Source organism: Corvus brachyrhynchos, unplaced genomic scaffold, assembly GCF_000691975.1.
Source record: "Corvus brachyrhynchos isolate BGI_N302 unplaced genomic scaffold, ASM69197v1 scaffold23, whole genome shotgun sequence".
NCBI classification, from domain to species: Eukaryota; Metazoa; Chordata; class Aves; order Passeriformes; family Corvidae; genus Corvus; species Corvus brachyrhynchos.
Genome location: NW_008238983.1, coordinates 9,661,705 through 9,689,220, shown reverse-complemented (window position 1 = coordinate 9,689,220; position 27,516 = coordinate 9,661,705). Strand labels below are relative to the sequence as shown.

General features: G+C 39.7%; 1 protein-coding gene across 1 annotated transcript in view; it reads right to left on the bottom strand.

Annotated features, from left to right (window-relative positions):
- CTNND2 (catenin delta 2) overlaps nt 1–27,516 on the bottom strand; it is a 656,025-nt gene that overhangs the window by 295,995 nt on the left and 332,514 nt on the right. The window contains exons 4-5 of the mRNA XM_017738706.1: nt 21,459–21,493; nt 20,847–20,963 (exon numbers count right to left, since the gene is read on the bottom strand). Coding sequence (XP_017594195.1) covers nt 20,847–20,963; nt 21,459–21,493 — 152 coding nt within the window. The remainder of the gene's footprint in view (nt 1–20,846; nt 20,964–21,458; nt 21,494–27,516) is intronic.

The window sequence follows — 27,516 nt, the reverse complement described above, 5'->3', positions numbered from 1 at the left end:
AACCGCTCATATTATAAACAAATTGTAGTAGGCTATGTAAAGAGGAAGTGTTTGCATCTAAATGTAGACTGGGATTTTGACACTGTTTTCCATATCAACACAATTTATACCGCAAAATCAACTGCATTCATCAGAACATTCGAGATACAGGAGGAATTTAGAATGTATGTTCTGGTCCCTGTATTTCCTTACAAGTACAGAAGGAGGTGGAGCTCCATGTATGCTGTGAGGCTAGTAAAAATGTATCACATCCACAGGAGAGCTGAATTTAATCCTCTATGGCTGCTTATAAATCCAGCCTTTGGTACTTTCCATTCCCTGGCTCTGCAAATAGGGTTTACTTAGCATTTTCCATTTAACTGGTTTTGTTGCAAAATTTCTTCTTTAATGAAAGAAATACTTTGACAATTTTTTTTTGAGAGCGTAAAGAAAATACATGCTTAGTTTTAAAAAGATCTGTAGGGTTTATTTCAATCTTTTGAATTCTGAATTTTCACTGAGAATTTGTCCGTGATCAAGTGATGAACAAGATAAAGTTCAGAAATTTCACAAAAGCGTAACTTTCCCATGAGAAGCAAAGAAAGCAGTTTTTGTGCATGACAGTGTTTGTACTCATTCTGAAAGTAATTATGCTGTGACATTTCTAAAGCTTAAATAATGATTAAACTATCACATGCTATGAACGCAATATGTTTAAATTTTCATTGCATCTGGCTTTCAAGTGCTGCTTTCATATTACTGTGGCTCACTAGGGGATTTACATCACCATACATGGGTTCCCTGCACCAGTTAGTTTAAACACTTCCATGCACTTAAAGAAACTTACCCAACCCTTTGAAAAAAAGAATTTTAAAAGTTTGGCACTCGTAGTTTAACGTGCACTAAAATATTGGTTTTGTTTAGCAGTTTTTGTTTTGTACCTTAACAAGTAGTGATGAACAACTAAAATATACGTACATTTCAATAATTACAAATTAATTTGAGAGAGACAGCCCAATAGATTTTTTAAATAAGCTTAGGATTTTAAATAATCCCAAGGAACTGTAGAATAGAGTAGTGGCTGTTCACCTGTAAATAACAAAATCTAAACTAAGCATACAAACTAGAAGATACATTTGAGATCAATCAATGTGACCATGAAAAACACAAGTTCCTTTTTCAGGACTTAGGGACTACAAGCAGTCCTGCCTTGTCTGATAGGGAATAGATGGATTGCTTTTCTCATTGACATTCTTGAGATTTCAATCTGAAGGTAAGCCCAGACCTTCTGAAGAGCCTGCAGCTCATTCAGAAGAGAAGTTTGTTTGTGTCCTTCTGTACGCTGATGGCTCTTGACAATAATCTACCATTTCTTACAGGTTAGAATTTAAACTCTGTTGTGGTGGTATAAGAAAGCATTCATACAACTATTTTTCATTTGCTTTCAGGAGAGTTAAGGCAGCTGGAAATTCTCTATTTTCAGCTAGGCACTGGAAATCACTAGTTAACTGCTAGCACAATTCCGTCTTAGTTGTTCCCTTAATGAAACATAATTACTACAATTGTTCAATTTAAAACCAATGCTTCGGGCTTCATAAGATTTAGGATAGCAGATATCGATGATCTGTAGTATTGCTTTAAAAATTTGTACTATGTTTTGTTTCTATTTGAGGGTATGGGGAAGATATAAATACCTGTTCTCCCTTATGTTTTTCACCACCACACCAAAAAAAATAATTTTCCTTGTGAAAGAATATTGATGTTGCATTATTCACAGTTGATAGTACCCATTTTTCACTGATTGTTTGTGCCACTCTCCTCCCGTATTAAAACAGTAGAGGAAAGAGTCAAAATTCAGGAAACTAAGTCAGAGCCATCACCACTGAGCAAGAAACACCACTGTGGACTTACTTCAAACGATGGAGCAGGGTAATCAACTCTTTAACTTGTCTCCAGTTTGGAGGACAGGTACTGCAGACAATACCTTCCTCTTCCTTTTAACCTTGAGCAGAGCAGGGTGCAAGGCTCCCTGCTTTGCTCACCTTGGCCTCTGTAACCCATCTCAGAAAGGAGCTGGAAGGAGAGGGAGAGGGTGGTGTCTTGCTTGGGACACAAAGTGCACTTAAGCGAGGGAAAGCTGCTGGAGCACAGAGAAGACCAGGCAAGAAGAGACCAGATGGAGATGGAGGACATGCTTACATCAGGGAGCCAACCCACAACGAAACTTCAGAGGTGATGGAGAGCAGAGGACTTCTCTAGGAATCAGAGAAGGGAAACAGGAATTTCTTTTGTGGTTTGCAGAACCAGATGCTGGCAGGCCTGACAGGGTTAGAGGAAAATGAGTCTCCCATTCAGGCAGTGAGGGGAGGGGGTTTCTTGTGAAGCCCTTTCCTTTAGTTTATATTACCCCCCCTCCCTTACTGGCGGTTATGCTGGCTATTAGATGGCTATTATTTTTTTATTTCAAAACTTCCTAGTTTAGGAGATGTGGAGGACCTTACTTCAAGCCAAATGGGGAAGAGGAGCAGAGGCAGTGCTCTCTTATTTAAAAGAGCAGCACTGAAGCCCACACTTGCCGTCTTCCTGCCACACGGAATCAACAAAACAAGCACAGCCTGACATTACCAGGCTGATTCGTGGCATTGAGAACATTGCATGTGGCCATCAGTGTAACCTGGTGAGCTACAGGCTCCATACAAACCACAGCAGAGCACAGCCTCCACAGCATCTACCTGCTTCTGCCAAGGGGAAGCCTGGGGAAGTAGGAGGCCAAGGTTGCAAGGTGAGCCCCACGGCACAGCTGAGGCTGTGCTGTGCCCCCTGGCCTGTGAGGGACAGGGATCTGCACTGGCAGGATTCCTCCAGGCGCCACTGCTTTTCCTTCTGAAAATCCAACAATGGTGCAGTAAGGTGTGGTGTAGCTATTTAAAAACCAAACTAAGGAAGCGAGTGGTCTTAAATGAGAGACTATTATTAATTCAAGGGCATCACAGTAACAGTTGATAACGGGAAACAAAGTGACACAAAGAATCCAGGCTACTATAACCATTCATGGCTGGGTCAAAAATGAGGGAAAAAAAAAAGAAATTATGAAAACATTTGTCTTTTTTATTTTCAAGAGCAATATATTTTTTAGAAATAAAATATTTTGCCTGTCATTTCTGCTCTCTTCAGACCCTCTCCTCTTCCTTCTTACGTCATTCAGGGTAAAAAACCAACAACCAAACAAAGGGAAAAAAATCACAACCTAAAAATGTAATTTTTAATTACATTTTAAAATAAATTATTCTTGAATAGCAAGTGTTTGCAAGCAGAAATATTTCAAATGGCAGAACAGAGAAATATTAGGATTCTTCCGAGTACCTGCATACACTGTTCTAGCTAAAAAAACCCAAACCAAACCAAACCAAAACCAACAAAGACCAAAGCGCACCAATGCAGTACTGAATTTTGATTCAATGAACAGTCATTAATGCTGACTGAGGCTTCAGTGAGAGATTACCAAAAATATTCATCAGCAGCAACAGTAGTTGAAAAGACAGGAATCTTGTTTGGGAATCAGAGCTGGTGAGTCATCAGACGTTTTCTTCCCTTCCTCCTGAGGGCAAGAACTTGTCTAGTAACCACACAAGTGGCAGAGCTCACCTGAATCATACCCATGGTGGTCATAAGCAGAAGAGTATCTCACATAAGAAAGCCAGTAGGAACTTGGGCTCCAAGGACCTTACCAGTGTCAGAAGTTAAGCAGTTTTCGAAGTGCTGAGAGACTGGTTCAGTACACTGACACTGATCAGAGATGGGGGGCAAAGAAGCACATCCTATTAAATTTGTAATATTACCAGATCATGAGTGAGGTTTCAAAAACAAACACATGATAGAATCATAGAATTGTTAAGGTTGAAAAAGACCTCCAGGATCATCGAGTCCAACCTTTGACTTAACACTGCTTTGTCAAGCAGACCACAGCACTAAGTGTCACTTCCCATCGTTTCTTGAACACTTTCAGGAATGGTGACTCTACCACCTCCCTGGGCAGCTTCTTTCAAAGCTTAACCACCCTTTCAGTGGAAAAATTCTTCCTGATGTCCAACCTGAACCTCACCTGATGCTGCCTGAGGCCATTTCCTCTTGTCCTGTTGTTGGTTGCCTCGGTGAAGAGGCTGATGCCCACCTGGCCGCAGCCTCCTTTCAGGCAATTGTAGAGAGTGATAAGGTCTCCCCTGAGCCTCCCTTTCTGCAGGCTAAACAACCCCAGCTCCCTCAGCTGTTCCTCACAGGACTTGTGCTCCAGACCCTTCACCAGCTCTGCTGCCCTTTTCTGGTCTTGCTCCAGCACCTCAATGTCTTTCTTGCACTGAGAGACCCAAAACTGAACAGAGGATTCGAGGTGTGGCCTCACCAGTGTCGAGTACAGAGGGACAGTCACTGCCCTGGTCCTGCTGGGTACGCTATTGCCCATACAGATCAGGATCCCCTTGGCCTTCGTGGCCACCTGGGCACAGCTGGCTCATGTTCAGCCAGCTGTCAACCAGTACCCCCAGGTCCTTTTCTGCTGGGCAGTTTTCCAGCCACTCTGCCCCCATCCTGTAGTGCTGCCTGGGGTTGTGACCCAGGTGCAGGACCCAGAACTTGGCTTTTTGAACCTCTTACAATTGATCCAGCCTGTCCAGATTCCTCTGTAGAGCCTGCCTGCTCTCTAGCAAATTAAACACTTCTGCCCAACTTGTTGTCAACCAAGAACTTGCTGAGGGTGCACTCCATCCCCTTGTCCAGATTGTTGATAAAGATAATAAATAGGACTGGCTCCAATCCCGGCCACAACTGACTTGCCACCAACTGGATGCAGCAACATTCACCACCACTCTTTGGGTCTGACCATTCATCCAGTTTTTAACCCAGGGAAGAGTGCACCTGTCCAAGCTATAGGCTGCCAGTTTTTCCAGGAGAATGCTGTGGGAGACATTATCAAAAGGTTTCCTGAAGTCCAGGTAGATTTAATCCACAGTCTTTCCATCATCCTCTAGGCAGGTCACCTGGTCATAGAAGATCAGGTTGGTCAACAGGACTTGCCTTTCCTAAACATGTGCTGGCTGGGCCTGATCTGCTGGCTGTCTGGTATGTGCCATGTGATCACACTCAGGATAATCTGTTCCATAATCCTTCCCAGCAGCAGGGTTGGGCTGACAGCCCTGTAGCTCCTCCTTCTGACACTTCTTGTAGACAGGCACCACATCTGCCAACCTCCTGCTGTCATGATAACTGATGATAAATGATGGAGAGTGGCTTGGTGAGCTGTTCTGCCAATTCCCTCAGAACCCTCTGGTGAATCCCATCCTGCCCCACAGGCTTGTGATTGTCTAAGTGGCACAAGAGGTCACTTGCAACTTCCTCCTACATTCCAGGGTGTCTGTTCTGCTCCCCATGCCTGTCTACAAGCTCAGGGGGCTGGTTGTCCTGAGGATAATTGGTCTTTCTGGAGAAGACTGAGGCAAAGAAGGCATTAAATACCTCAGCCTTTTCCTCATTCTTGGTGGCAATGTTCCCCCTCCTGCCCAAATCCAATAATGGGTGGAGATTTTCCTTGGCCCTCCCTTTTGTTGTTAATGTATTTATAAAAACACATTTTATTAACTTTCACAGGAGTTGATAGACTGAGTTCTAGCTGAGCTTTTGCCTTTCTCATTTTGTCTCTGCATGACCAAATGACATCCTTGTAGTCTTCCTGAGTTGCCTACCCCTTCTTCCAAAGGTCATAAACTCTCATTTTCCCCCTGAGTCCCAGGAAAAGCTCCCTCTTCAGCCAGGCCAGTCTTCTTCCTTGTCAGCTCATCTTTTGGCAAATAGGGATGGCCTACTCCTGCACCATTAAGATTTCCTTCTTAAAGTGTGTCCAGCCTTGCCAGACCCCTTTTTTCTTAAGGACAGTTTCCCAAGGGAAAGTCTGATAAGATTTAAGTACAATCAGTATATGTGATACATATTTTTAACTACAGGGCAGCAAGCTAAGGTCGCAGGAGTCTGGATTAACTCCATTACATACTCAAAGATCATTATATTTTTCTGTCTCATATTATAGCCCCATTGCTGTGTCACAAAGCTAAGTAGTCAGATGAATGTGGGCTTCTTGTAAAGGAGGAACTTCCAAAAAGAAACAACAGAAATTGCTCTCTTGGGGATATCAATGACAAACTATCCCTAGTGTCTGCCTGTCAAACATCTGAAAAGTTGCTCCCGTTTCCTAATCCTTAGATCACAGTATCTTAGGGAATACTTAAAACATTTTAGCTTCACAGTACCTAACAATCCAAGATAATACTATAGAAATAGTATGGTTAATCTCCAAAACAAACAAACAAAACAAATAAAAAGGCTGAATTATGAAACAGGATTAATGTATTACACTACAGAGCAGAATTTATTGTGGAACAAGTATTCAATAATACATTATCTGGTAGTTGTTCAATTACAAAATAAGTATCAGATAATGACAAGTTACGTACAGAGCTATATTATTATAAGATAAGGGTATGATTAATTCAGTATTCCAAATCTATGCAATAATTACCTCTGAATTGGCTAAAATAATTACAGTACAAACAACAGAAACATCTACCTAGTCACCCTCCATGAGGTAATTGTGTGTTTGTTACTTGAGTTTTCCATATGAAGTTACAAACAAAAATAGCTGGCAAGTGAAAGAAGGGTTTTTTCCTCTCCTTGAGATTTAAAGTCAGTTGGCTTCCCAGGGCACATTTGCTTCTCCAAGTAAGTAGTAAAGTGTAGTACTGCTATTGTGCTATACATCTCCATTTGGTCAGTCATCTATTACGATGCCAGTTCTAATTGACAAAGGAAATAGACCAAAACGTGCTCGAACGACCATTTAATTAGCTCCCATACCAATTATAAACAACACTTCACTCACCTTCGATCAACTGACAAAAGTAGTAATGATAAATTATAGAGTAAGTGTAAATAAAGTGTTTTTAATTAGTGTAATTAATCACTTCACACATTCCTCAACCTGCTTTGCTCATTTGGATAACAGTCAAAAGTAAAACACTAGCAAAGCTCCTTTAATGTCCTTTAAACATTCATTTACAGAGTTAATAGGTTGAGGTGCCTCACATCCCACTGAGAAGAACCACCTCCTAACTGTTAGTATACGCCTAATTAAGGATTTCAAATACCAGAAAGTCATCACTTACTTGTTTCTTTTTCCTCTCAGGTCATTTAGTTTGAGTGCAAAATATTGATTCCTACCCTACAACCTACTTTTTTCTTAGTTCATTAAGGTGTCTGTACTCCTGGTAAGCAGTTGCCAACCCCTCCTAAAGCTGGGTTGTATTTGCTGCCCAGATTTGCAAAGGAATGGATAATTAAAAAAGAACAACGTAACAAGAGAGAGGTTTTGATGGTAACCTGCCAGAGTCCTTCCACAGTATCCAACATTAGAGAAGAAGTGATGATAGCTAATGACAAGGTGGACAAACCTATTCCTAGTGATACTAAATTCTTTGGCATCTCACTGGTACATCCTGTTTTCTAAATATCACTCCCAGAATTAAGCTGCTCCATCTGGGACCAGGAATAAACTTTGCCTCCAAATCAGAAGAGTAAGGAACACTTATTTGTCTGTTTTAACCCCCTCCGTTGCATTACGTCTTATTTTTGAGGTCATCTGAAACATTCTTTGAAGAAACTTTCTCTTGCCAAGACGATTTAGGATGGTTTTGAAAAGCAGAAGAATCAAGTGAGCAGAAGGGAGGCCCTGCAAGTACTATGGAGGGTGGCAAGAAGCAGCAACACAGGTACAGACCTTCTCCATTTTCTTGTCTCCAGGGAAGTTGTGAAAAATGTAAGGTGAAGCTAGCGGAGGCACGGGGCAGTGAGGAAAGTCCTTGAGAATTAGATAAGAGACCTTCATGGCAACCACAAAAAGAAGACATTTTGTTAATTACAGACAGAAAAAGGAGAGGCTAAACCAAGGCAAAACTTAAGATCTGCAGTTGAAAACGCAACTTTTCAGCTGCAACTGGTCAAATAGATGCTGTAGGAAAAAAGGGCTTTTAAGGCAACTGTTAGTCTGACCTCAAATAGAAGACAACAAGCAGCTCTACTATAACAATAGTAATAAGCATGGCACCCATTCTCCCTCCAAATCTGAGACTAGAACTAGAACAGTACTAGGAAAATATTTCAACATCTACCTTCTAGGTGATATTAAATATTAAACCTATCAGTAGCTTTATACTACAGGAGAAAATGCCAAGGCTGCAATATAGCAAAGGAATTCCAAACCCTAGAAATGAAGAAAGTTGAAGGGGCAAAAAAAGACAGGGGGAGGGGAGGAGAGGGGACACCAAAAGCATACTTAAAATGAAGAAATAAATGGTAATACTTTAAATGCTTGATCACAAGCAGCTCCCTTGTTATGAACCAAACACATCTCTTTAGAAGAGAGACAGCAATTCTTAAATGAATCCACTGAAAACAAACTTGTTTTACAAAAAAGGAAAGTAATTTATATGCAATGCCATGCTCTACCAGCATTAAGAGGGCTATGTTCTACCTACAAATACAGAAAAGGGCTTTAGTACTGCTATAGAACCTATTCTTAGGTGCTGGAAAATAGGATTTTGTGGAATGCATTCACAAGTGTAGAATAAGTTCATTTTCATCCAAGAATTCTATAAACGATATATATCTGGAGAAATGATGCAAAAAATAGGCTGATAGCATTATATAAATGAACAATAAAAGGATATCCCTTCAAACTCTCCTTCTGACCTAATTACTATTGGAAAGAAAGATGAAGAACACTTTATTTCAAGAGTAAGTGAACTGGGAATAGAAACTAGTTTCATTAGATGCTGATTGTCTTATGCTTTTTACACAAGGTACCACTCCTGCCATTATTGTAAGAAGAAAACAGAGGCATTTTCTAGGATTTGAAATAATAATTCTCTACTCCAAGGGATAGCAAAGCACCTTAAGTGTCAACAAGAAGTAGTAGAAAAATATAAGACCTGAAGGGCATAGAAAAGAAATAAGTTTGCATTCCACCCCAACAGTAAATATTTCTGATTCCTGATTTTTTTTTTTTTAACCTCATAGAATAAGGTAATATAGCAGAGCCTAAGTAATCCTGACATAGTAGGATAACTTCAGTGTTACCTACTCAGATAGTGTTTTTCTTTTTATACCATATCACGCAGATCTTCTTTCATAAGCAATACTGGGTAATGTTTGACAGCAGGACAAATCTGGAGTTCCACTACTAATGAGAGAAATTCCTGAAGATGCTGGAGAACAAGACTGAAATACATGCACTGAGCAAGAATAGATCTATACACATTTAAGCTCAGAATACAGAAGCTGGCCTTGTCTTTGTTTTTCTTCTGTTTGTTTGGTTTGGTTTTGTAATAGCAAATCTATCCTCAATTGAGATAAAAACCAAGGACAACTCTACTACTGCAAGTTTTTAATTGACCCGAAGAATAAAACCTTTTTTTTTTTTTGGTAGAAGATTAATCATATTTTATGAAATCACTTGCTAAACCCTGCAGATATCAAAATCAGATAGTCTCTGAAGAAGACAATTTATCACTGGCCATTAGGATGATGAGCTTTACTGGAGCAATAGATACACACAAGACAAGATGGGCAGCAAAGATTGTAACTAAATTACATTTCTGCATTATGGAAGACACAAAGAGGAAAAACAGTGTCCTCGAGCCTTTCTGATGCTGCTTCTGTGAAACTCTGCAACACTAAGAGTGGTAGAACGCTTCACTGTAACAGATGCTTGCTCTCTATTAACATATCACTGTGGAACCACAGGAGAACAGGACCTGAGCAGGGCTCCTGAACAGGATTAGATTTGTTCATTTGTTAATTTTTTTTTTTCCTGGTCACATTTGTTAATGTGACCAGAAGAAGAAATTTGTATACAGGAGGAGACACTGCATGCTGCAACACAGACAGGAAACTCCAGCTCAGAAGGAACTGCCATGTTCCCATTTGAGAAACACTGGGTTTTGGCATTAAAAATTGTTATGTTTTAATTTGTGTTTTCATTATCAGTCTCCCATTTTTAAAGGAATAACTACATTTAAAATGGTGTGTGGGCTTACTTTACAGGGAAGAAAAAAAAAAGCCCAAATAAGTTCATTATTAAATCCTAATTTTTTGAGGTATTTTGTACCTGTGAAAACCAGCTGCAAACATCAAGTGTTCCTAGTCACCCTCTGTGCCTAGCGCAGCCTAAAATTGCTATCAATAGTACTAAACTAATGTGTTCCCTTTTTATTACTAGGAAATAAAATCAGATGTTTATAGACATCACACAAACATGATGCACATGAAAGCTGAATGCATTATCAGTAGGAAAAAAAAAAACCCAGACAAATCTCCTTTGATAGACCTAAATTAGACTGCTGAAAAAAAATAAAATAAAAAGTGCCCAACAGCTTCTGATTATAAAAGCCTATAAAACCCCTCACAGATATATGGATCTAATACAAAAGACATCAGCAGATCTATTACACTATTATGTTTTTCTATGAACTTAACTACTACACAAAACAGGTTTCCTCTTCTCATGCGAAGTAGAACTCCATTTTTTGCAGACCTTTGACAGGCTTAAATCCTGAATCTTTTCTGTCCACAAAAGAAAATGACTATTTGGTCTCTAAGGTGAGCCAGTTCAGAATGTGTTTAGCTCTGCCTCAGAAGTCAATTAAAAAGTAAGTCAAAAAGGTCAAAATTTTATTACAATCTTTTTCACTTGCCAAAACCTCCTCTGCCATAAACCAGAAAGTACACCCTTCTGCTTTCTCTCTCTGTATCCACACAAACGTGCACCACTCTCTGCTCTCACATCGTCCTGACAAAATGCATTTCTCCATTTATAAGGCCAGAATGGAAAAAATGGAAGCAGCTCCCTAATCTGTGATACCACAGAAGTCACAAAAATTCTGCTTGATTGAGAGCTGTGTAAACTGCATGTAGCACAAAAGAAATCAAACCCAAATCCATACCTGCCAAAATTTTCTCTTCCATATAAATCATTTTACACAAGCTAACAAGCCAACTACCCCTTTTTCCAAGGCTGAATCTCCACAATGCTTATGCTCACAAGCTGGCATCAGCAGATCCCAGAATGATGTGGCTCTTGGCACTCCTGACTGTGCCAAGTGTGCAGGCACTGGCATTGCCACTAAGGCAGGAGTAGGGTGAGTGGTTTATCAGTCTGTCGTGGGGATGTGGGTGCATTTGTTTCCTGGCCCGTACCACAGGCACAATATTTACTGATGTTCTTTTGCGCTGTAGGTTCGGATGCCAAGAGCCTTTCTTTGTTCTGCTCCTACAGATGCTACTATAAGTCACTGTCATTTCCTAACAAGTTTCAGTAGCTGCTTCCTGCAGTGGATGAGGGAACACCTGGTTGCCTGTAAAGGACTGGTGTTTGACACAGACTAAGCATTACAAGCTGATCACCTACCTCCTATCCATCTTTGATGTTGCTACTAATTGTTCCTGCTGTCCTGGTCTGGACTCCTATCTTTCCATTTCCCCCCTCCATATATGTTTACCTGCTGCTATTGCTCCTTTTTTTTTTTTTTTTCTTTTACTATTTTGTTCTACAGTAATTAAAGCTAGATTGTGAGGGGTTGTTTTCCTTAGGCATGGATTTTAAGTCAGTTGCACAGCATTAAATGACACCAGCTACCAAAATCAGATTCATCACAGGACAAGCAAGCTCAGAGATATGAAGTAATATTGTAATATCAGTATGGAATTTATATATAACAACATGTTTAATCTTGCAGATATAAGTAAACTCCAAGAAAATCCAGGTCACAGCACATCAAAACAAAAATTCAGCCTGTAGGCTGCTGTGCAGAAATTGAGGGAAATTAGAAATTCCTTAGCTGCAATGTTCTCATAGTGTTACCTCTGGACTCCAACATGACACAACAATGCACAATCTGGCTTTGCTTCTAGTTAATGTGAAAGCATGCGAAAAATCGGGATAGCAAGGTCACTTATGTGCAGAAAACGTATGTGGGTTTTGGGGGCTTTTGGTGGAATTTTTTTTGTCTCTAAGGATGAATAATCAACTGTTTTGGGGACAAGCACTGAGGATTTATTGTATGCCATTTGAAAACATAAAAGATGGAGGAAGAAGATAAAAAGAAAAGATGCAAGATAAAACAAGAATGGAAGCAAAAGACAAGGATGTGGTAAGACAGAACTGGGTGGTTTAGGGAAAGACGGGGCAGTAAGAAAATGCAAGAATGCACAGGAAGGGAGAAGGCTGGATATTAAGATGGTGTGTGTGTCTCCAGCTGGAGATTCCTTCCCGAGGAGAGGAAATTGCTAGAGGCAGCCTGCAGAAGTTTACGTCCAACAGCAAGGGCTTGTACTGGGCCATCAGTTTTGAACAGCACTTCAGCCAGTGGCTTCTAGTGCTTTCCCCTAGAAGCCTATAAACTCACCCAGGCATGTACCAATCTGCAGAAGGGCTGCAGAAGAATTGAGATGATGGAAACCCTGCACAGGTGGGTGCCCACAGCAACTTCCGTGCCACCCCTGAGGAAACCGGGGAAAGCATGAACTGCTTCCCTGAACACTGATGGTTCCTTCAGCCTTCACCAGGCTTCCTGCTTGCAACAACCACACATGAACTTGAAGATAGGCAGCAAACCAAAGAGTAACAAGATCAGCTGGACCTGAGTCCATCCTGAAGTAGATACCAAAGTCTGTCAGGAATTCTGGCGGTGAAAGCCCATACTGTGACTCTGCTCCTAAGTTTGGTCTCTTCCTGCCTGCATAAGGGAAGAGGCCAAAAAGGAAAACTTCACTCATGCTCTTAAAGTAAGAACACTGACATGAGTTTACTGGGATGTGATATGTCAGCAACAAAGATGCACCTGTTATACAATCCTGATACCCACAAGGGCAGAGGTGATCGAGTACTGAATGACAGTGTTTGAGCTACATCTCTTCTGGCGCTACTCTCAATGCCTTTGAGCTCTGCCTGTGACAGAGGATGAAAACAATGAAGTCCAAGCTTAGGATGCTTAGTGCTGATGGAGCATTTCCCGAGGCAGCACTGGCTGTAAACACTGATGCTGAGATGTAAGAGCTGGCTCTCAGCAGCACTAGAGCCGGCTTCATTTTATCAAACCCTAATGTCTTAGTGGGGTGTAGCAATAAATCTACAGAAACTTTTCATGGTCAGCTGTTTCGTGAAGACATTCATCTCCTGCTGAGGATTGCCCCTGGAAAGCAGGTCTCAGTGTTTGTGACCGGCCAGTGGCTATTACAACATTAAATAACTTAATAGTTATTTCATGCTCACACTTAGGGTGACTAGGGCCAGAAAGGGGAGATGGGTAAAGGAAACATCTCATCCCCATTTCTAGGAAATCTACATATTAACAACTACTTCAAAAGACTGAATTTGTCTCACAGTTGAGACGATTCCTTTACAACTTTCTCTGTGAGAACATACAATGAATAACTGTGAAACCATCCTTTGAAAAGTGGTATCCCACTTTCAGAGATTTATTCCATTACAAATTGGGCAAAGATGACTTTGAAACCCAAGTTTCAAAGCAAAGATTGGCCAAAAGCTTGTTTTAGAAGAGATGAATGGAGTAAAGAGAGGCATCTAAGATGTTCACCATAAATATTTACCCTAAATATATTACAATACTGACAAAAGTTTCCGCAATACATCAAAATTTCCTCAGACTTCACACTCTGAGAGATTTATCTGGATTTAACTGTTGAGTCAGACACTGCCAGGTTTGCATTAATGCAGCAGACAGAAAGATAGTGTGCCCTGTGTTAGGCACTATGTCACTCCTACTCTAAAGACTGATCCTGAAATGGAGGAGGGGTATGCACACTTCCTAGGGGTTTTCCATCTTGGAAACATACTCAAAGAGCACATGATTTTATTAGTGTGTATGTGTACCAGGAGATCCCACAAGAAGACCTCCTTTGTGTGCACAAAGAATGACTCAGCTGGATTGCCCTGGCTCTCAAAGCAGATAATGAAATGGAAACAACTTCATCTATCAAAAAACTGTGAGGTCCCCTGATGCCAAATTTCATCTCATTGAGCATGTCAGCCATCTGACAGGTGGCAATTTCACAAAGCAAGAGCGATGGGATGGAAAACACATAAACACCCATCCTTTTACACATTCATTTTGTAAACAGTGCCTTTTTGTTTCAATCCATTTTCAGTATCTATGATAAAAGCAGCTGATAAAGGCTGAAAATCATACAGGTTGAACAAGGAATGCTTTTTCAAACTGGGACATCTGCTTTCCCACTGGGTAAGGAGGATTTCTCTTATTACAAAAAAATGCTGAAACGAAACTGAATTCAGAGAGTAAAGTAAGAGTTTAGCCTACCTTTTTAGCCTCATAATTAGACAGGGGTTTTAAGTGAAACCCACATCCGTCTAATGCAACATCTGTATATAATTTCATGTGGTAAAAATGTTCTTCTAACATAATTCATTCTCCAGAGGGGAAAAAAACCAGCACCTAAATGTACACCTATTCATGCTGCATTTGGGGCAAATAGTTTCAAATGGCTAAAAGAGTTCATATACTGTGGGATTGAGACCAGAATGGTAAGCCATATTTTTCTTCCCCAGAAGTACTTGGACATCCTTAATTGCCTGCATCTCTGTCAATATGTAGCCTCTGTGAAGGGCATTATGAAATGGCCTCAGCCAAGAAGATGGTATTATTAAACCTACATTGTATTTGTTCCCTTATCAGTGCGCTGGATACTGCAATTAATCCTGAGCACCAGGACAACAGGGTCACAGAGATAAATAAAAATATTTATCCAGAAAATGTGGGGGGAAAAAATTCATCCGGAGTACTGGTAATGTTGTGTGGGAAAAACTGCAATCCTGATAGAAACCACGTGGTTTAAAAAAAAAAACAAACCAACAACTAAAAATGAAATTTAAAATGTAGCATTTAAAAAATATCAAGAAAATTGGGAGAACTATCCAGGAAGTTTTCTGATCCATGTCAACGAGAGCTCTGTTCCTACAGGCTGTGCTATCGATTTAGAGAGCAAAGAAGGAAGGTTGCCACATGAAGTGATGAAGCAAGTGAAAAATAATGAAATGATTCTGTTTCAGTTAGAAACATAAACACTGAAAGCTCCATAAATCTGCCCTGTAATCCTTTTAAGACCAGTCTTATGCTCATTTTGTGAAGGCTGAAACAAAGGAAAAAGCATGGAAGATTAAAGAATAGATACCTTAAATTAAAACTAGGGACTTCTGGATTAGCAGACATTCGAGTTTAAGTTAGGAAGAAAGTGCCAATGGATTTGCTCTGTAATCTTAGAACCCTCCTTTTGCTAATGCCATGACAGAAGGAAAAACCACTGCCTGTCTCCACTGCTGTAGCCCGTAAGGGGTCAGTACAGATTGTAAGGATGCAGCATATTCTGTAAGGATTCAGTGAGTTCAGCTGATTATCTCAGAAATTGTTTCAATGACAGTGTCATGTCAGTCCTCTAATGTGGCATGCTGATGACCCACAGGGATAGGGGGACAGAGAAACTAAGAGAAGAGAAAGAAATACAGAACCAAATTTTCCTCTTGTTCCACTTTTTATCTTACACTACCCACCTGTAAACTGCCAATTTACAAACATCATCAGGAAAGGGTAGTTTGGTCTTAACAACTGCTTAGAGGACTCCAGCTTCTCTGTCACATCACAGAGGATGGACATCAGGGGGCCTCAGGCAGTTCATCAGGACCTTTCCCACTTACCTGCAGGCCAGACTGCAACCCTATCAAACCTTAATGACAAATGTCCTCAGCAACCAATCTTCCTCACTCAGACAGCTGTGTATCTGTGTTTACTCTCCTTCCTTCCATGCAGCTTTCCACCTTTACAATAGCTCTTCCATATAATGTGAGTGAAAAAAAGGAAAAAACACAAAACAAAACCAAAAAAAAGAGGTGCACTGACAAGGTAGTAAAAGGAATGAATCTGAAGTAGTTGTGTGATTTTGAGACAACAGTGTAGTGATGGGAAAGGGAGAAAATAATGTCTTGCTTCTTTTATCCCACATTTTTCTAAGATTTCTAGTCAGAAATATTAATTTTTGGTCTCCACAGTGCATACTCAGCCCTCACAAAATTTATTTTCACATGTCTTTCCTCACTAAATTAAACCATTCTGCCATGAAAATACCTTTCTTGAGCTACATTCACTGCTCAGTACTGCTGTGTCTCCTGAAACACCCCTGGTGCTATCTCTGTCCTCAACTAAATTTTGTTCCCCTGCATGTTTCCTCACCCAGTAATTTCAGGTCCTGCACTTACTGTGCATTCCCATCCCTCGTCTATGAGGGAAGTCTCCAGTGTCTTATATGTGATTACATTGGCTTTCACACGTCTGGTCTTCTCCCTGACCCTATTTAAGGTGACAGTTACTTATCTTAATTTGTGCAAAAGCAATATTTTTGAGTTCCCATCAGAAAAGGTAATGGCAGAAGGAAGAAATATTTTCTGAGAGGAGCAGCCTGGCAAGCTGGGTGTTACAGCAATGTAGAGCAGGGAGAAGGACAGACTGAGTGCCCTCAGGGTGACCCTGAGGGTCCAGGTTGGCCCCTGGACCCAGTGCAGCTAATGGCTACTGACACTAGCAGCAACAACTGTATGTGCCCTCCCTCGGGGACTGAGGGGATGTGTGGACCACTGTTTTTCTGCTGACCGTCCCCATGAACACTCAGGACAGGCTGAACGCCCCTCTGAGGCCACAAAACTATGACATGTTTGATGCAAACTGCAGTGACACAGTCTTGACAGATCTAGGGCTACATAGAGATAACAAGAAATCACTGCAGTACAGGGAACTGGGCCATGGAGACGCAGGTTCAGGTCTCCAGTCAGATGCAGCTTCTTGCATAATTCTGGAAGTCTCCTGACTTTTTGTCTGTCGGTTGTAACTGGAAACAGATGGTTTGGGGAAGACAACTTACTTTGAGTTGGAACAGAAGAAAGAGGTGGGCAACAGTGCAGGGGTTCCCATTGGTTGCATATAACCTTGTCCTAGGGTCAGCTCCACCACAGGAAGCTTGTATGAGAGCTTGCAGCAGCTATGCATCTGCCTGTCTGATAATAGTTACTTTAAAACCAGTGAGCACTCTGCTTTCATTTCACCAAATTAATAAGAATTATATGTACTTAAGGTTTTTCACATTTGCTGATTCACACTCAGTAAAGATAATTAGTGAGCATCTCTATTAGCAATACAGAACCCCTTGTGTGTAAGCCCCTTTCATGTGACTTGTCCCATTAGCCTTTTTTTCATGGCTTTTATTTGCTACTAAAGGAATAGCACATGTGAAGTGATGCTTGGAATTTAGAATATTGTAACAGCTGACTGCTATGTGACGACTTTTTCAAACTAAGTCTGAGAAAGTCAGAGTGTGTGAAACCGAACTGTAAAGATTCTGAGTAGAGACACACTAATCCTCTACAAAGGCAGGGCTACTGATAGATTAAGCCATTAGACTTGATGCACACAGTTCACAAAAGGAAGCTGTGGTCACATCACTGGGCAGGCTTTCAGATGATGATTTTAAAAAATCTCTTTCAAATGCATTGCAGGCAGGAAATGCTCCCCTCAGAGTCAGTCTTGTTACTTAAAATACAGCTTTGCAGTCAAACTGCAGAGAAGTAAACATAACTAAAACTGTCAAATTAGGAGATCAAAAGTTAGGAAATGCCAGACTAAGTTTCCTTTTCTGAGTCATTGCTCTTGCCCTCCTTCCTTGCCTTATGGCCAGTGCACACAATGCAAAATGGTTCAGTGTTTTTTACAGCATCACACCAGGTCTCCATTGAAAAATCTTCAATACAAAGAAAAAAACCAGCACCCTGGTGGATTATTCTATGGCGCTCAACGTTTACTTCAGCTATGTCACAAATAGTAGTTTTTAGAATACCTGTAAAGCAAGACATTTATATTGATCTCATTTCCTATTTCGAGATTGAAAGGATTAAGAACGGAAGTGTCTAGGAAATACAAACGCTGTGTTTGAGACATTTCAGAGTGGGCTTTAAACTTCCTTTTGTATCACGCTTCAAATATTTGAGACTGTGCTCCCACAGTGTTCTGTTACAACTGTTCTCAGCACACCTAACTGAACTGTTTAGGGAACACCTAAAACTAAGTATCAGTAGAAGATACTTCGAGTGATTTCACAACTGTAACATGAAAAATTTAAGACACAAAGGAGGGACACGATAAAATTTTAAGTAAATATAAGACTTTTGTTTTCATGGTGTATGTGTGTTCTACTCACTGCTTACAGAAGTCAGAGGCACTCTCACCTCTAGTATGCTGTGCAATTTGAGTCTCAGCTTTGGGGTAAATGAGGCATGGCCAGAAAATGTACAAAATAGGGCATGATAATAATTGTTTTATAATGAAGTCATAAGCAATTCAAATTATGTTGTACAGACAATCTCGACTTTTGTACTTTTGACTCTGGAAACACAATAACATTTTAACTCTCTGATGTGTTTGTAGCATTTTACTCTAACCTGAAAGAAGACCCCCAAACCAGAAAAAAAATCCACTATATGACATCCTAATTGTATTTATGAGTGATCAGCAGAGCTGCAACTGTTAGTTTTGGCATATAGATCTGATTCTTAATTAAAACCTAACTGGCAAATAGCAATCTAGTTTTATTACAAGCTGAGCCTGGAGCAGAGGAATAAGGGCACTGTGACAAAAGGCTTTACAAATATTTCCTGACAACACAGAAGATCAAGTTTGCAGCTCTGTGGGGAAGCCTGTTCCCTTGGGAGGACATGCACCTGCCTGTTCTCTCCAAACCTATGTTTCTTAGGGACAGCTACTGTCCTGTCCATAGTGATATCACTTTTCCTTTTCTTGGCTGTCTTCATCATCCCGTTGTTCCCTCTCTTTGCACCTAACTCTTGCTCCCATGAACAAAACGTCCAGCCAAGCAAACTCAGCTTTCAACATTCTGTACGGACCTCCTGCTTCAACAAACCTCAGTTCCTCTCCTGTTGATCCTCTACAAATCCATCTCTACTGCTTCTCTTCTCCATCATTTTTCCATTTGCCCATGCTCTTTATTCTATCTGCATTCCTAGTTGTGTTTTAGCTGCTTGTGATATTTCCCAGACATTTCTTTAGTATTAGTTTTCTTCATGTACCCAGACTTCAGTCCATGTACTGTCTTCATCTTCCCCTACCATTTTTTTCTTAGTTTTCATCCCTTAAGTCAGTTTCTGGCAGTTTTCCACACAAGTTGGCCCCACTCTGCTCCCAGTCTCCTCTATTGCCATCTGCCCAGTTTCATTTTTCTATCATAGAATCCCATTTTGAAGGCAATCCTTATCATGCCAATCTGTTTCGTTTCTCCTCACCCCCAAATAAAGAAAAAAACAGGGCTTACATTTTCTCATGTTTTCCCAATTTTGTTCAGATTGAGCAACATTTCAACAGATGTCAATCATACAGACTGTGTTCAGATTAAGCAAAACCAAAACAAAAATCTTGTGCACATGAAAAAGGAAAAATTTTCTATTGTCCTGGGGTTGTCACCTTGAATTTGACAGCAAACCTTGTTTTAAAATAATGAAAAGTGTTCTGAAAAATTAAAATTCTGTATCCAATGTGCAATGTCTTCCTTTTGTCACCTGATGACCACATTGCAGGTAATGACTTGTCATTGCTAGAGATGCTTTGCAGAAGGTGGCTGTCACAGTTGATCAGCCTTCCCAGATGAAGGGGAGATTATCCCCTTTGATTTCAGGAAAGCTGAATTTGGGCAGCCACCTCCAAAGATGTGACTCAGAACGTACTGGGTAGCAGGGATCAAATGAGCAAGAGGGAAGGAGATGTAGAGGAATACTAAAAACAAAAGCCAAGCCAGTGTCAGGAGCTGCAGTGGCAGGGAAATGAAAGTGGGTATATATTGTGGCAGGTGGGGACAGAATACGAGACAGGAGCCTGAGGAAAAGGAAAGGAAACTAGGGAACTAACCTGCTTTTTCATCATCTAGTGCTACATCTGATAACAGACCAGTTAACATGCTGGAAAGCTGTCTCAGTGTGACTCATGAGCACAATTGTTGGTAGACATCTGCTCTACAAATACAATGAGTGGCATGTCCCTTGTTCACTTTCGCTGTTGTTTAGCCTTGATTCACTTCCCCAGTGGCTGGTTCTATCCTAGAATCTATCCACTCACTGCACAGTTCTGCAAAAAGAATGGCTGGTAAGCGACCAGTGAGCCAACCTTGGAGCAAAGACTTCACCTTTCTTGATACAGCTTCCCTTCTGTGCATCATCTCTAAGAAGTTCACCTATTTCTGTCTGTGTATCCACAAGAAAATTTTAGTTGTAAGGAGTCACTAGCTACCTGGCCAAGTGCTTACAATCACGCATCAGACTTCCTCACAGCCACCCACTATGTTTCATTTTATTACCTTTGGATAGTGAAAAATTGCAGTTTGAAAGTTGTTTTAATGGTGGTGATGGTACAGTTTTGTGACATGATCTTATAGTATAGTACAGCAACATTTCAATTAGAAAATATTTTCCTTAAAATATATTCAGTGTGCTTATTCTTCCCCCAAAAAGCTAGCAGTGAGATTCTCTCCGCTACAAACCCGAAAAAATAACTTGCAATTTGCCTGCTCACAGCTACAGTCCCCTCTGCCAATATCAAAAAATAATCATGAAAACCACTAAAAGATATGCATTCAGTTTTAGAGCACAAAATTCTTGGGTTCTATAAAACATATTTCTAGCAACTTACTTTCACTGGCTGAATAGTCCTGTGGATCGAGTATCCCTGATTCCTGCAGTGATCTAATACAGGAGTCCACCAGCTCCAGACCAGTGGTGAGTTCATCTTCTATATCCTTCTGACCATCTGTAATAAAATTAACAACATAAAAATGTAAAAGAAGGGCAAAACCGTAAAACCATTTACAAGACAAAAGCTACAACTGGTTACATGTGCCTAAGCATTCACAGCTAATGAAGGAATGGAGGCCACACATTCACAGGATGCTGGCCATACTGGAAATTGTGCCATCCTTTGAAAGTGTGGCCTTGGATTAATAAAAGCAAAATGAGATTATTTAGGTCTAGTCTTAAAAAAAGCCAGAGACACATTTAGCAGTGCCCCCTCTCAAAACTCTACATTAGTTTCAGGGTACTTTTTGTCAACCCTACCAACTTTTGCCAAATCTTATCACTTTTTAAGTAGAGTTCTCACACACTAGCAATGAGAAAAAAACACACAAAAAACCCAACAAAAACCTCCACATACATAAATGTGCTTTTCCCCTCCATCTTCTTTAGGTAAAAATGATCCTTCTGGGAGAGAATATAAGTAATACAGATACGTAGATAAGTACATTACCTTGTGTTTGCCAGTGAAACTGCTCTTCTGTTGAACTGGAAAGAGAAAGAAAAAAGTGATCATTTTAAATTAAATTAGTAGTGTGCCATGAATATTCAGATATAAATCTATTTGGAAGGAACTGATTTAACAGAAGAACACACTTAAGAATAAAACATACTTAGAATACAAAATTTTATATATATTTTTAATTAATGACTTGTACAGCATTCACTCAGCTGGAGGGAAGCATCTTTATTTCTTTATCAAGTAATTTGACTCATACATATAGAAATTGCCCTCTTGGTCTTGATATACAAACTACACTATTTCAAAGCAAAAACATTAGCATTCTTCAGATTTTCTGGATCCTTCCATTTGTCTGATTCTCCATGTTTATAGAGAAAATTACAAATTGCTTTCTCAAGTAAATAGTTACGTGTGATTTCTGAAAGAAATTACAAGTATAATTCCTGGTTCTACTGATCATTATGTGCATTTTTATATTATTCAAATGTGCAGCTAAGTTAATTCAATTGGCCTACACAGGAGAGTAAATTTAGATGTGTTTGTGCTTCTATGTACAAGCACTTAAGCAACAGAAGGTCTTAATTTTAAAATACTGAGCATGCACACCAGAGGATGGGTTAGGAAAGGTACTTTTTTTTTTTTTTAATAAAATGAATGATACGTTTAAATGAATGATAAAATGAATTGTATAGTCAATTAGGCAATGACTACACTTTCCTCCAAGGCATGTTCTGTTTATGCTTCAATATAGGTCTTCCTCACATGACAAGACAATACAGGTCTTCCTCACGTGACAGGAATACAAAAAGGATTGAAGTTACTCAGTACTAACCATTCCTTAGGTAAAAGTGAACTGATTATTACACTCATGATTGAAAGATTTTTCTGTACATTTTCGTAAGATACTTACAGGGGAGAACAACATTGTCTGTTGCATCCCCCAGTTAAAAAAACAAAGACTGAATTTTTTTTAACTTTTCAAACAATTATATTTATTTCTTTCTGATGTTGAGACTAAATGCTCTTTTGGATGAGTAAATGGATTTAAATCTCTAATTGTTTTCCCTTTTCCCAGCAGATGCTGGCTCACTTATGAATATGTCAGCATACCTCCTACTATCTATGTTCTGAACAATAATAATAATGTAAATTAAATCAAATGCTTCTTTGTGGAGGTCTATTTTTACAGTAAAGAACTTGTGTCAATTATTTACCGGACTTGATAGTGTTAAAAAAAAGAATAATTGCCTAATTTACATAAGAATAGTTCTGAAAGGATTTTTAATTTCTACCTGGCATCATAAATGTTAACCTGAGAAGTTCAAATCTGTACATCATCATAAATTTCCTAATATCTCCAGTCTGTGGTTTATACAGACCCTTTGCAGTGAGATGTCACAGATTTAGAAATCAGTCTTTTGATGAGAAAGTGAACTAAAATTCTTACATTGAAGTCCACTGAAATTAACAATATTGAAGATAAATGTTGCCAGAGTCCTTGGATGAACAATAACTGCGAAGTGCTGAACTGAAAAAAATTAATTTAAATTACCTTTTGAAATGAAGTCCTAGTGGTGACTAGGGACAGTGGCTCTTTTTGAAATAACACTTTTTCCAATTTTAAATTCCTTTTGTCTGATTTTCGGATTTACTAAATAATTGCAGCTTCATCTGACACACTGGGACTTGAGAGCAATCTTCCTGTCTGTAATTAGCACAATCCATAGTAAGTAATGTAGTACTTTCCCTCTTCCAGCATCCAGATGTCTCTGTGATAGATACCACCTCAGCAGCCAGAAAAAAATGTAATATCTCAGGTGGCATTCTTGCTGGCAGATTGAATTACTAGATGTTACTGGCAAGAACACCATGATGCAAAAGCCTATGCCACCTCATCCAAGTAAGTTAGAAAAGAAAATCAAGTCTGTGCATAAGCAGTGAATTATCATTTCCAGGAATTCCAGTTTAGCCCTTTTTAAGCAGCAAACTTGTACAAAATGTAACAACGTTCATTATGTTCAAGGAATCACTTGTGGTTGATTCATAGTAATCCCCAGTATCAGTTGTCTGACTTCAACAGAAACACTGTACTGTATTCATATTAATCTTAGGGTCACAGTGACTACGTTTTGACTCCATTTTGGCTTTTCCAATTTTAGTCATGCTTCTCCTCACCACTACTGTAATGGTCTTTTAATAAATAATGTGGCTCTTACAGTCAAGATAGCAGATCCACTATCAGAATTTTTATCCTAATGCTACCTTCTTATTCAACACGCAGAACATGAGCCAGGCTGCCCAGGGCAGTGGTGGAGTCATCATCCCGGAGATATTTAAAAGATGTGCAGATGTGACACCTGGGGACATGGTTTAGTGGTGGACTTGACAGTGCTGGGTTAATGCTTGGACTTGATTTGTCTTTTCCAACCTAAAAGATTGTATGATTCTCTATTAGAATTGTATTTGCTCCTACAAGGATATCAATATATTCTAGTATGAAAAGAGTGCTCTTCTCCTTAGTTAAATTCATGCTCTTTGCTTTTTAACAATCCAGTATAGTAGGATATTGAAGCTGCCATTTCTTGGTTGTAAACCAATGCCAGAGCCTTGCACACAAACATTTAAAGGGTTTCCCTAGAAAACTTTATTTGAATTTGCCATAGTTTTAATTTAGATACTCTTTATTTTTTCTTTTCTCCTTTTTTTTTTTTTTTTTTTGTAACTGAGATTCCCCTGCTTTTAGCTTTAAAAGGATTCCTGACTGAAGCAACCTGACGTGTTTGTGCAGGGAGCCTTTAGGCTGTCACACGACTGTGCCAGATCTGTTTGAGTGAATAAAAGGACATGCTTTTTTGTCCTTTTCTTATAGGTGTTTCCCAGCTTCATAAAATATCAGTACAATTGACTGTATAGTTACATTGAATACATGAAAAGACTAAAACCAATAATTACCAGAAGTATTGTCCCTAATAAATTTTTCTGCATGTTCAGTGAAACATATTTTTGCTTCATATTTTTTCTAAAGAAGAATGCATTAGCAACCACTTTTCTGCATATTCCTATGCCTCATTATGTAAGTTTGCAAACAATATCTTTGACTGAGGAAGATGAGCAATAAAATTCTTTATCAAGTTGTTCTGAACTATGGTAACTTGAGCCCATCTTAAGAGTTTGAGGAAGGGATTTTAACCAGAACTTCATTACTATAGTATTAGAAAATAGTGGCATAAAATATGACTGAGCTCAGAACTCAAGCAGGTAGAATTACTACCTCCCTTAACCTAAACTCAGAAGAATAATTATGATTTATGTATTCTTTTATTTTTGGTAGTCACTGCATCATGTATGTACTTCAAATGTTCTAGGTACAAATAAGACTACTGTTCTACTTAATTCTACCCGAATGACATAAAGAATCCTCCATCACCATTCAACTATGCAAAACTTGATTCTTCTATGCTTATACTGTCTTTGGAAAATACAATGTATTGAATGAAAATACCAAGGAAGCTGAATAACTTAAGAATGAGATGATAAAGCTAAAACCCAAACAAATGAACAAAACACTTGACTAAACAAAAGAAGAATATTGTTATATATTTAGTTCTGGATGTTAATGTTAAAGCTAATGAACCTATCTTCTGTAAGGATGCACTAGACTATGCTTAAAGCTTTACCTTTAATAACCACCTAGGAAAGGAGATATTCCAGTAAAAGTTGTTTTACCTCCCTAGGCAAGAATGAGCAAAGTAAATATCCATAGAGCGGTCATCTTGATTCCAGCTGAACTCACATGTTCCCATTTCTGCACACATGTCATAAAAGCACCGAAGGAGCCAGAACCCTCTGTGTGTGACCTTGTATACTGGGAGAGCAAAAGGCAAATGAGCACAGCACGCTGCAGGGAGCTCATTTTGGGGAGCATCACCTGGGGAGCTCTACCTGCCTCTGCACAGCAAGGTAACAGCAGAAGCACAAAGCATTGCAAAAATGCAGATTTTCTACAGCCAGCTGAGGATGTCTGAGTGTTAGCAGCAGCTCTTTACATCAAGTTTATCCCTTTTCAGGCATGAACAGAAAAATCCCAGCCTGACCTATAGTATGTCTATAAACAAGCAACAAACCAGGCCTTAGGAAGCCTTCATTTTTTCCTATACCTCAAGACAAGTTAAACAAGAAGTGGGTGCCCCTTCATGATGGACTTAATAGGAATCCACCATGGTAAGATGGACTCTGTGGAGACAGCCAGCACCTGCATAACAAGGTGAGTTACAGAAGACCATCAAACACCTCTCCCAGCAATTTATAGGAATCAAAAGCAGTTTTGATGGTATAGAAGTGAATGTTCCAAATGACACCATAATAATGCTTTTCTGGACAACATTCACCAGCCATATTTCTGTAAAAGTAAGCACAGTCCTCATGGGAGGTAACCCAGAGCTGGGGAACGCTGTTGAGTCCTTTGGCAGAAGAAAAGCTTCCTGAGACATCCTCAGATTGTGTTGCCATAGGGCCTGTACAAACACCCAAGGATTCGCTTCCAAAGCAGGTGCTGGGAAGCAGCAAGGGCACCTTGGACTCAATGGAACTCCTAGAAGGCGGATGTGTGCCTGTGGCACTGGCGGCAGGGGCAATGGTAGGCAAAGGTAAGTTACACCAAACCCCAGCCCAACGCAGACATCTTGCACACTACCTGGACACAGCAGTACTTGTGGTATCACCTGGGTATAGTTTTAGACATTACGTGGCCAAATGTGAGACCCAGCCCGTTTCAGAGGAATGCCTTGATAAGTTCAGAACCATTCAGTGCAAGAAGGAGCTCCACTGCCCTGTACACACTTCCCCAGCAACAGTATTTATTATGCAGCCTGCAGAAATTCATTGTTTTCATCCCATGCACCAAAATACATCAGTGTGCGTGCACAGCAGGCCATAGCAGTTGGCATTCATTGCCTTGCTGCTCCCCAGAAGAACACCACAGCAAAGAAACTCACTTCATGCTGCAAAGGGAGGTAGGTTTTCTTCCATTCACTGCTTCTGGCACGCTCCTTGCTTTATCACTGAGCCTGCATAAAGGCTGCCAGGGCCAATTCACACTTTTGTATTCCTCTAATTATCCAAAAAATGTTTGTGAGCCTCTCCTTTGTGTGAAGTCATTCAGTTTACAGTTCTCACTCATTTTTTAAGAAAGTGCTATAGCTATCTGCTACATCAAAATATTTTTATTGTTTTCTAAAACAATTAATGAAATTATATCTGACACTACTGTAGAAAAGCTATGAAAGGGTTTTACAAGGAGTTGTATCAGCACATGATCTTTCCATTTCTACAATGGAGCTGCACAAACATTGCTGTATATAATTACAGCCAGATACTCTCTCACTGGTTTTTAAATTGTTGCTTGGTTGTAGAAGGTGGAAGGAAAAAGATCCAGAAGCATTTCACAAAAGGCAAGGAGGCTGAAAAACTAGTATTCCATCTAAAGCAAAGGAGAAGCAGTTTTTAAATCAGCAGTACATTTCAGGTTATCTGCAAAATAATAAACTTTTAGTATCAACTATCTGGTGCGGAAAAAACCCAAACAATCTAAGAATAAATTTTACATTAAATAATCCTGCGAAAAAGTACCAACCCCTCAATAAATTATCATAGTAAAAAACAATCCTCAAGAGCAACTTTTGGGTTTTGTGGCCAATTTAAAATTACATCAAAATCTCTGACACTGGTAGTCACTCCCTTCACCTCTATAAATGTGACACTGTAGGCTTTCTCAAATATTTAATAGCACTCTATTAGTCAGCCGTGGTATCAACTTGGCTACCCTGTCAAGAAGCCCTTTTTTTGATGTTCCAACAAACCTCATCCAATCCCCTACAATGATCCTGGAAAATGTAAAAAAAGATCCAACAAGCTAAAATAAATAAAAAATACCACCACAAACCTGCACATATTTAACTGATGTACCTTGGAAACTTCAAACCAACTTTTAAAATTGTGACAAAGTTCTTAGCTGTAGATGCCAGAAAACCATTCAGGTGGTTAATTTCCA